The sequence below is a fragment of the Alligator sinensis genome, unplaced genomic scaffold, assembly GCF_000455745.1.
Source record: "Alligator sinensis unplaced genomic scaffold, ASM45574v1 scaffold262_1, whole genome shotgun sequence".
Lineage (NCBI taxonomy): Eukaryota > Metazoa > Chordata > Crocodylia > Alligatoridae > Alligator > Alligator sinensis.
Window position 1 is genome coordinate 3,246,366 of NW_005841904.1, and position 11,503 is coordinate 3,257,868.

At 45.1% G+C, this 11,503-nt stretch overlaps 1 protein-coding gene across 1 annotated transcript in view; it reads right to left on the reverse strand.

Annotated features, from left to right (window-relative positions):
- BMF (Bcl2 modifying factor) overlaps positions 1-10,755 on the reverse strand; it is a 24,565-nt gene extending 13,810 nt beyond the window's left edge. Inside the window, exons 1-3 of the mRNA XM_006018511.3 lie at positions 10,699-10,755; positions 9,395-9,715; positions 8,081-8,244 (exon numbers count right to left, since the gene is read on the reverse strand). Of these exons, the coding sequence (XP_006018573.2) occupies positions 8,081-8,244; positions 9,395-9,710 (480 nt within the window). The 5' untranslated portion in view covers positions 9,711-9,715; positions 10,699-10,755. The remainder of the gene's footprint in view (positions 1-8,080; positions 8,245-9,394; positions 9,716-10,698) is intronic.
- Positions 10,756-11,503: the final 748 nt, after the last annotated feature.

Below are 11,503 nucleotides of genomic sequence, written 5' to 3' on the forward strand. Positions count from 1 at the left end.
CCTCCGTGCTCTCAAGAAGGGAGTTTCCCATCTTATAAGTGTGCTGCTGGTTACTACTGCCCAAGTGCAGCACCCTGCACTTGTCAGTATTGAAACGCATCCTGTTTTTGTTAACCCACCCCTGCAACCTATCCAGGTCTTGCTGCAGTCTTTCCCTCCCTACTAGCGTGCCCACCTCACCCCAAAATTTTGGTATCATCAGCAAATTTGAACAGGTTGCTTTTCACCCCATCGTCCAAATCTCTGATAAAGAAATTGAACAGCGCGGTCCCAAGGACCGAGCCCTGGGGGACTCCACTGCCCACTTCCCCCCAGGTCGAATATGACCCGTCCACCACCACCCTCTGAGTACAACCCTTCAGCTAATTTGCAATCCATCTGACTGAAGATCTTGGAAAAAAAAACCCAACCTTGGCTGTGTCAAGCCAACACTGGAAATTTCATAAACTTTTTCTTTCAATTGTGACCTTTTAATTGTTTTGCCTATTAAGTCAGTGGTTCCCAACTTTTTTAGACTAAATGCACCCTTCGTTAGATGCAACAGACCCCTCAAAATGCCAGGTCTTGGGTTTTCATTCATTTTTTGATTACAGAAAAAAGAATAGAGCAATTCTTCTGTTGCAAAGAACTCAGAAAGAACAGGTGAGATCAGAAGGTTTTTATCACTATGAATTCCTGTTTGAAATCTTTCAGGGATGTATTTGGTAACCGCGTTGGTCTGAGACAAAAAGAAATGCTTTAAAACTCTTGGTTCAGAGATAATACCTTTTATTAGACCAACTAAGAAATTGCAAAAAAATGTATGTAACAGACTGTAACAGAAGGGACACTCACCTGTAGGGACTGTCCCATGATGAGCCAAAGCCAGGCTGAGCCCGGGAGATTTTTTTGCCCCCCTGAGGACACCAGAACAAAAGGCCTGGAGCAATTGTGCCTTCAGGCCCTGAAAATGGTTCTGCAGCCAGAATGGGTAGCTGCCAGGGTCTGGTGCAGAAGGTGGGCCGTTGGGGACAGCTGAGAGCAGAGGGAAGGACAAATCACTGTGAGGAGACTGCAGAGATCTCACCGGGGGACCAGAGCGGCGAGTGAGGGAAGTGAGCAGAGCCCGGAGGCGAGCCCTGGCTCTGACTGGAGGGGAAGCACCCGGGGCTGGGAGTTGGTGAATGGCCGTAGCCCATTCCTCTCGCAGTGGACACGTGGGGGGCCCCAAGGGAGTGAGCAACCAGGATAGTAGACCCACCAGCCCTTTCTGAGTGGCAGGAAGGAAGGGGTGACGTGGGGAGGAGGTTGTTTATGTATTATGGGAAGCCGAGCGTAGGCACCAGCCATCATCAGGAGAACCATCGAGGGAGCTCCCATCGCACCCAGACCTGAACTAAGGTGACATCAAGACACTGATAGTCAACCAAAAGACTTATTTTGGGTGTCTACATCAGACCTATGGAGGGTGCGATCACCTACCTGTAAGAGTACATATGTTATTACCAAGTTATATATATCTATAAGCCTTGAGTTCATTAGTTTTATCCAGTAAGTTAATTGAGTTATGAATTAAACCTTAGAATAGATAGCAATGTATGTGTACAAATATAAATATATGTATGTATGTAAATACCTGAATACAATTTAATAGGTATCTATACCTTGTACATAATAAATATTGTAAATAGTTACCTATTCTGTCAGAGTGATGTTACAGAAGGTATCCCCGTACTGGGATCCTGAAGTTCCTCGTTAGCCCGAAGGAACCAAAAGGACAGGTGTAGCTGGTGCCCCAGGGCTCCACAAATTGCCACTGGCAGTGGTTAGCACCCCACAGCAGGGTGTTCAACGCATCTTTCTTTTTTCTTGTTTGAAATCTTGAGGTTTATCTTGTGAAACATGTTTGTACACCTAACAGTGCTAACATTGTGTGGTTCTCTGTAGCACCCTTGAAAGAATCTCTAGGTACCTCAGGATGCCATGGCGAACTTCTTGAGAATCACTGTATTAAGTCATTTCAAAACAAAACAAACAGTTGTTTCAAGGTAAAACCAAGGTAAAACACAAAAAATACAACTTTTGTTTAGAATGTCTCAACAAGGACATGGATTGCGAATTGGCTGAAGGGTCGTACTCAGGGTGGTGGTGGACAGGTCGTATTCGACCTGGGGAGAAGTGGGCAGCGGAGTCCCCCAGGGCTCGGTCCTTGGGCCCGCGCTGTTCAATTTCTTTATCAGAGATTTGGATGACGGGGTGAAAAGCAACCTATTCAAATTTGCTGATAATACCAAAATTTGGGGTGAGGTGGGTACGTTAGCAGGGAGGGAAAGACTGCAGCAAGACCTGGATAGGTTGCAGGGGTGCGCTAACAAAAACAGGATGCATTTCAATACTGACAAGTGCAGGGTGCTGCACTTGGGTAGTAGTAACTGGCAGCACGCTTATAAGATGGGAAACTCCCTTCTTGAGAGCACGGAGGTAGAAAGGGATTTTGGAGTCATCACTGATTCCAAGATGAACATGGGCTGACAACGCGAGGTCACGGTCGGCAGGGCCCTATTGTGTATTCACGGGTGCATCTCAAGTAGGTCCAAGGAGGTGATCCTCCCCCTCTACGCAACACTGGTCAGGTCTCAGCTGGAGTACTGTGTCCAGTTCTGGGCACCCCACTTCAAGCGGAATGTGGAAAACATTGAGAGGGTCCAGAGGAGGGCCACCCGCATGATCCGGGGACAGCAGGGCCGACCCTACAATGAGAGGCTACGGGACCTGAACCTGTTCAGCTTTCACAAGAGAAGGCTGAGGGGGGACCTAGTGATCATCTATAATCTCACTAGGGGGACCAGAAGGGTTTGGGGGAGACCTTGTTTTCCCTAGCGCCCCCCGGGATAACAAGGAATAACGGCCACAAGTTGTTGGAGAGTAGGTTTAGATTAGACATCCGTAGGAACTACTTCGCAGTCAGGGCGGCTAGGATCTGGAACCAACTTCCAAGGGAAGTGGTGCTGGCTCCTACCCTGGGGGTCTTTAAGAAGCGGCTCGATGCCTACGTGGCTGGGGTCATTTGAGCCCAGTTTCTCTCCTGCCCAGGCAGGGGGTTGGACCTGAAGATCTCCAAGGTCCCTTCCGACCCTACTTCTATGATTAGACCATCTGGAAACTTTTCCAAAGTACTTTTAAAGGGAAGAAAGTTATCAAGATCGACTTTCTCCTGCAAACAATTTTGGTTTCTTAGAATTAGTGCTTCTTGACAAAAAAAACATTTTGTTGGGGGAAAAACCCGACCAATTTTCTTCATAATGGCATAAGACAATGAAGCAAGTGGGTTGTGGGAAAGGATGAGTAAATACTGCCCACTGTCCTGTGTCCACAGCCCCCACTAGAGTGGTTTGGACTACATACTTGGGCTCACTACTGGATAAGCCCAAGCATTTGAAAGGAGGCATCAAGATTTCACTCTACAATGGAAGCTATGTGACAAGTTTCACTTTCAAGTGGAAAGTTTCCAGGAGGAAGAGGGAAGAATTATTTTGCCATTACACTGGTGAAGTGGTCCATTTCCAGAAGACTTCCCGTAACTTGTATAAATTGAGCCCTCAAGGTATAATGCTCAGGTCAATCCCTCTTTTCTTATACTTGCATCAAGAGATTATCTGCTGAACTGACTGGGGAATTTCCAGAAATGTAGAAATAAATTGAGATTTTGTATTGCTGAGTTTCAGTACTTTTTGAACATGGTCGGCACGTCCAAATCAGCTGCGGGATTTCTGATGTGTCTGAAGGGTGCTTTGTTGTTGTTTGCAATGCACTTATTTACCCAAGAAAGCTCAGCTCTGATTCAGCATCTGGTTCTCATTGAGGTTCTGCTTTTTTTAAACCAAAGTTTTCCAGCTGGGTTGATTGAAGCACAAAGAGGTCAAGCGACTTGTCTGAGGTCATGCAGCAAGTCAGTGGCTCCACTTGGATTAGAGCCCAGAACTGTCCTGAGCTACTACTCCTTTACCCTTAAAGGGACAATTTCACCTTCTGTAAAGTGACCTTATTCGTTGGGGAAAAAGATGGAATAAACTGATTTCCACAAAACTGTAGCCTGTTCAGAGTCAGTTCAGCTGGAAGTTGATGAGTATTCCAAAGACTTAACATACTGAGAAAAAAAATGCAGAACTGGAGAGATTTGGGTCTCAGCATGACACAAGCTCTGTCACCTCAGGCTTGTGTGTTGCATGAGCTCACACAGAAACTTTTTACCACGCTGGCAAGCACCCAGCATCTCATTTATGCTCTATCCTAAAGTCCCCATTTATGTTCCATCCAAGTCTAGTGGCCCAGAGCAGAAACTAAATTCTCTCCTAATCACAAAATTGTTTTGGCTGCTCCTTCTGTCTTCCTGCCCCATGGTGGGGGGTTTGGGGTTGAGTGAGGCTCCATAGCTTCTGGTTAGTGCAAACTGATGAGGGGCACTGTGGGTATACAAAAAGGAAAGAGAACTACCTGGGCTCTTGGACATGCCAACTTTGCAAAGGGACCAACCCTAGCAGGCTCTGTTACTCAAAAATTCAGGACTCTTGCAGGGAATATTTATAGTAATTAGTTATCTTTTAAAATGTTTTTCAAATATTAAGTCCACTGAGTGTTACATAATGGTGCATTAGTGTATTGACAGTGCACTAAGAATAAAGATGCAAAGTTTATTATAATTATATTTTATTGTAACATACCACTATCAAATAAAACCATAAAAGGGCTGAATGACAGGCCCTCTAGTATTGGAAGTCATTTTAGTGTGGCAATATGCATTGATTTTGTGGACTCATGCACCAAACACTTCATAAATTCTCTCAAATCTTACAGAGTGGTTTGAGGAATAGTTCCTCGGAACTAGTCCTACTTTCTGCCAGTCCTTAGGGAGGGTACAACAGCGTGGCTGTTACTTTGTGGCATACTGAATTGCTTCCTGATACCATCCAGGAATTAGTGGGTTGTGACCAAATTCTCAAAGTAGTTGGAAAGGAGCATCCACTGCTGCTCGGTACCACACCGAGACAGACATCTTCCATACAAGTCACAGTGTAGGTTTCTAAATTTTACAGACTGCCCCTTCCACTGCTCAAGAACAAACCACAGCCCACTGTAAAACAGTTGGTGCATCTCCAGACTGTTTCTGGAATTGCTTGCAGCAGTGAGCTCCTGCATAGGACCCTCTTTTTTTGTGTGTGATTTGTGCCGACAGCCATGGGAAATCCTCCGTGCAGGGCAAGAGGTGAATGCGCTGGCATACATATGACAATAAAAGTCTCACTGGTCCAAGGCACAGCTGTATGATAACATGAGGTCTCCATATGTCCCTCACAAAGAAAATCCTTTGACAGTCCTAAAAGCTGATAACTATCTTGGGGCCAAGCTGTGGAAAACCACTGCTAAACTATTTCATGCTTGTATTTGGTCTACTCTTTTAAATGTTTGTAAATGAGAGACCTGTTCAACTCTTTGCCTTCCCAGTTCAAACAAAGACACAAGAGCTCTGCCTCTGCTGGTTGCCTGAGCTGGTAGTGCAGGCAGATGCTTTTGTTTACTAACTCTCCTACATGCTTGGCTGACATGCAATTCAATTCTCCTGGGTTGTCAGTCCCCACACGCCTGCCTTGCACTGCAGTCATTCGCGTGGTGTTCAGCGCCACTGCAGACCAAGAGTGTGCTTCTTGCCTGGGGGAAGAGGAGCAGGGAGGGGACAGGCCAAGGTTTCTCTGTTGGGCTCTTTTCGAGGGGGGTGGAGATAGCATTCTTGGATGCATTTCCCAGACAGACATCGGATAGCTACACTCCCCAGATGGAAAGGGTCGAGTTACAACCAGTTCCACTGCTTCCCTTTAGGATTCTGGGCAACAAAGATTGTAGCTAGCTTTTCAAAGCAATGGGAAAGCTAACATGAGTGTGGCTTCAGGGGCAGATTGTGAAAAGGTGCCATTCACAAGCCCCCGCCCCTCTCCCCCCCACAAAAACCCCAACAAAAAACCAAACCAACATACACTGCATAATAGAGAGTTCAGTCAGAAGCTGGTTATTTCTGAAGGCGCAGAATGCCACCTCAGAGTCTAGATAGCAACCTTGAACAGGCCTCCGGTTTATCTGTCTAGAATAATTCATGTTCAAGCAGCAGGACTGCAAAAGGAAGAGTTCCAAAACGTCCTTATCTTCACGAACTGAGGGCAATCCAATCTTTGCCCAACTTGGAGCCATACCAATGTCTGTCGAAGAGCCAAGTCCCCCTCTTAACTTGAATGCAACTGAAAGTGCTCTAGCACAGTGGTTCCCAAACTCTGACAGGTTGCATGCCACCAGTTTAAAACGGTACAACCTTAAGTACCACCAGTAAATTTTTGTCATATAAAGTAATTATAATAAGTAAGTTAATGCATACCATTGACCGGTTGTCTGTGTACCACTGGAGGTACTCATACCACAGACTGAGAACTGCTGCTCTAGGGTGAGGGAAACAGTCTATCATCCTCTGAAGCTTGCAGAAGAGTTGCTGTAGGTCATTGGTTAGCAAAATCTGGCCTGTGGACTGTATCCGGCCTGCCAATTAATTCAATCCAGACTGCCAACCACTGCTCAAAGCCTGAGGAGGGAGGGCTGTGCCCCACACTGCTCTGCTGTGCCACATCCAGGGCTTGGCCGTGCAGCGTGTAGACTCCTCTGCCACCCTCCCCCTCCCCCACATTCGTGCCCCCTCTTGGCTTCCTGTTGGTGCTGCAGCTGCGCACAGTCTTGGCACCATGGCCACCACAGCCAGGCCTGCATGGGATGGGGCACAACACAGCGTGCCGTGCAGCCATGCTGCCTGCCTGCTGCGATGAGCCACTGCAACTGTGGTGCTGCCAGGAGGTGAGTCCATGCTGGCTGCAAGGGGGATTGACCTGGGGCAGCTACCCCCAACTTTCCCAGTGTAGTGCAGTGACAACAGCTCATTGTAGCAGGCAGGTGACACGGCTACTTGGCACAGCGCATCACGCTCCGTCTTGTGCGGACCCGGCTGACAGCAGCCATGGTGCCAGGACTAGGCAGCACCAACAGGAAACGGGGCGGCGGGAAAGAAGGAGAGAGATGGTTTGAGGAGTCTGCAGGCTGCATGGCCCAACCCCAGCGGTGACAAAGTGGAGCAGGGTGCAGCCCTTCCTCAGGCTCCTGGCAATGGCCCAGATAAGATCAATTGGCATCTCCCCACTGCCACCACCCCCAGCCGTCAACAGCTCACCAGAACTTAAGTGGCCCTCCAGCACAAATAATTGCCCATCCCTGCATATAGGTCCTAGCCTGTAGCCCTCCTTGATAAGATGGAGTTTCTTCAAGAGCAAGATGAGGCAAGCACACACTGGAGCCTGTGCACTCTGCCTGTTGGGCCTACATATCAAAGGGAAGGTCACCCTGGCCTAGGTCTATCCTATAACTTCGGGTGTTCAGGGAGTTCCACTTCTTTTCTATTTAATAGAGATTAGAGGAAGGAAAGGACAACTGCAGGATTTTAAAGATAAGTTTTTGTCATATTTTTTAAAAATCAAGCAAGAACATGAGATGAGGTTTTGAGACCCGATAGTGTCATACAGTGCCACAAATATGACAGGCATTGAAAAGAACTCTCTCACAGCAAAGACCGTAGCATAGTGGTTCTCTACCTTTTTGGACTCAAGACACCCCTCACTGGATTCAAGGCACCCCTCTATACCATATGAAATAAAAAGCACTCAGTTTCAAAAATCTAATTTATACATAACAGTGCTTACCTACTTACAGAGGGTCTGGGAAGTGGGGGTCAGGGGATCATCCAAGCAAGGACAAGCCTCAGTCTGCACTTCTCTGCTTATCTCCTCATACCTCAGGGCACCCTTCAAAGGATCTGGTGGTACCCCAGGGTACCCCAGCACCCTGTTTGAGAACCACTGCTTTAGCAACTCCAGTGTGACCTATATGTATTCTGAATAATCAACAAGAACAATAACTGTCCATAGAAAACAAGAAGGGGAAAATTAATCTGATCTAAATGTTCACAGAGTGCCACACTGGGATAACAAAATCCCAATCTCCTACAAAAACAGCTTACCCTTTGTACGTGGAGCCGGTGGAACTGGTCTGCAATACACTGTAATTTCCGTGCAATTTGGACCTCAGCACGTACTTCTTGGTGACCTTCCTGATGTTCCTCTTGGAGGTGTGGACTCAGCGCAAAGCCAACTGGGGGAACACGTAAACGGTACCCAACGTTCCCTGAAAAACATGAGAGGAAAAAGCTCAGCAGTGAAAACTGCCAAGGTAAAGTTTGGTTCCCTTATTGCACATCATGATGGAAAAAACATGCATGTTATCCTGAATATGCAATACAGGCTGAAGTCTAGCATCTGCAGCCTAAACAATGAATATTCATTCTAAGTAGTCAGTAAAACATTTACTTGGTTTTCCAAGTAGATTTATATTAATCGAGCATAAAGTGTTATGTTCTCTCTCATAACCAAATGGCCAGCAGGAAAAGTATCTCATGCATGGATCAGGGTTGTTTATAATTCAGTCAAGTACTGGGATTTTCTTTCCAATTACAATATTACAATTACCCAACACATATATGCCTCTGCAACACAATAATCTCATTGCATTAACCCTCACTGCAACTTCCAAGTCAGGCTTTCCATGATACCCAGCATTTAGGGCCAACCGGATACAAATGCATGGCTCCATTTCAACAAATGCTGCATGTGAGAAGCCACAGGAAGAATGTGACTGTTAGCATGGATTCTATTTTTTACCTGAATGAAGTTTAAGAATGATGCATCTCTTATTCAGCTTTAACTGAAATTAAATTGTAGAGACCTGGTAACCTGTCAGTTACCATAGAAAAAATATTTGATCATGTTTATTTCCCCTCCCCACCCAATATTCTCCCTCTACAAAGAACTCAAAAATCAGGCCTACAACACTGAAGTCTTTGTACTTCCCCACTCTGCACTGAGAACTCCTAGGCAGTCCCAAAGAAATGGGAAGATTCATATAAGTAGCATATAGATTGGAGGGAATTAATACTTTGCAGTCAAGGGGAAGAAAAAGTACTTTTAAGTGAAGGAAACACTCCACCAAACTCTACTGCCTGCAGCTTTACAACTGCACTTAAGTATTAGAATTAACTCAACTGTAGTATAATAGCATTTAAAAGGCATAGGTGCATAAAGAATGGCAGAAGCAATGAGCAAGAGGATAGATCCTTCATTGAGCAAGCAACGATGAGAAACAAAGGAAAAAATCTTTTGTCAGGGAGTATAACAGCAGTAAGTAACCCTCTGCTGTCTGGTTGGGCTGGAGGAAAGAGAGAAAGTGCTAGAGGGGCACTTTCCCTGCTGCAAAGCTAGTGACTCTGGAGGTCTCTTACCATAGAAGAGTCTCTGGGGCTCTTCAGTGACTCCACAAGGCAACATTACATCCTGACTGGAAGAGGATGGGTTGAGTGTTTGAGTTGCCTTATCCTGCTGCTCAGCATGCCTGCTGCCAGGACCACAGCAGTGAGTGAGCGGGAAAAGTTGAAATCTCCCCAAAAGGCAGCTGTAGGACTGGTTCTGTGTGAAAATGCCAGTAGAGGTCATCTCACCAGGCTGACCTGTGAGTCCAAAGTCATCAGAGTGAAACACGTCATCATCCAGCCCATCCAAGCTGGAATAGTCTTCTTCCAGGTAGCTGGAGGGATCCATTTTTCCTGAAACAGACAAACATTTGAGAAACGAGCTAAGACACAGACAGATTGCAGAATAGCATAAAGTCTCTCCAAGAGGAATACTCTCCAGTAAGGAATACACAGTTCTCCCTGCTCTCCCAAAGTCTTACTTTTCAAGAACTGAAGACCAGTCTACATGGACTGGAAAGATGAGTAATAAAATAATAGTTGAAGTCTGTGATCAAGTTCTGCAGGCCTTGAACAGAGAGCTCTGAAGTCAGCATGTGTCTAAAGCTCCACCTATGGTTCAAAGTCTTAAAATTCATTGATTGATCACAGGAATAATGTCCCCAGTCTCATTCCCTAAAATCACAGGGGAGCATAAGGCCATTGTTTTGAAAATCATGCCAGTCCCTCATGGTGCCCCTCCTGCCTCTGCAGCCACCCGTTCCATTCTGGAGTTCTTATTTGCCTTCTGGTTCTGAACTTTTAGATCCACTCAATCAACATTTTCTCACTTTAATTTGTGATCAAAAGAGTTGGCACCTTCATTAACTATATTTTAACAACAGATACTATGGTAATCACAGGACTACAGCAGCTAGGGCTTTAAGAAAACTAAATATCCAAAGATCTGCAAAAAGTTGATGAAGCTGCTTCTGCCAATGTTCTGTAAGATTCTTCCACTAATTATAACCCAAGTTTCCCTCCCAGTTACCTTATTCCCTACCCTCAGCCTAAGCAAAGAAGTGCCCAAATTTAATAATCCCACTATTGCATGCCCACTTCCCTGTTGTAAAATCTGTGGTCAACACCATTCCTTTAGACCCATGTAGAATTGGAGAAGTCGGAGACATATTTAGTTTCAGGGTCTGAAGTGGGGGTTTTACATACACCAGTGATATTCCCAACCTAACACCAGCCAAAGTGGTTAGGTAAAAATAAAATAGCCATTTCAGAGTTCCTTGTGAACATGTGATAGGTAGAGGAAAGTTTGACAAAAGCCAGGAGTCCCTTACTATTACCTTGGCATCTAACCCAACTTGAAGACAGTCTCCTAAGAGATCCATCTCCAGGATTTCCACCCAGTTCCAACAAGGAAGTGTAATTCAATTCTTCTGAGCCTCTTCCTTTGCTCTGGTTTACGAAGCATTTAACAGGATGGAAGACTAGTAAAGGGAATCCCAGCCCTGAAGGAGACGTTAATAGGAATTTTATAAGACTGGATCCAACAGGTCCCTCAAGCCCACCCCCATATAAATATAAACCTGGTATTTAATTTAATTTAATCCAATTAAAGGAGTTGCAGAGATAAAACAGCACAAAAATATCTGTTCCTCAAGAAACAATACAACTCCTAATAGAATTAGAATTGAACACATAGATCTATAAATATTAATGAAATAACTTAAAATGTGACCAACCCAAACCCAAGCTAGAAGGCTTATCAGGTAAATTAAACATTTAACAGAAGGGCCTTAACAGCAGCAGGAAATTCTGGTTCACATCCCAGCCTGTTTGGCTAAGATCTTAAAAAAATCTTAGCCCAACAGATATTTCTTCTGGACTCTAAAATGAAAATGTCAAGGTTGACAAGTCCAGACACTTACTTTCAGCACCCTGAAGTAAAATCTTTTAGCCCTTTTCAAAGGAAATCTTACCAACAAACACAGACTATCATAATTTCTCAACTGGGACATGCAAACAAATCAGGGTTGTTTATAGCAGTGAAAAAACATATGCATACAATTTGCCTAGTGCATCTTTCATGAGAAAAAAGAAAACCTGCTGCCTAAGAAAGCTAGTGCATTGGCAGTGAAATTCTCATAT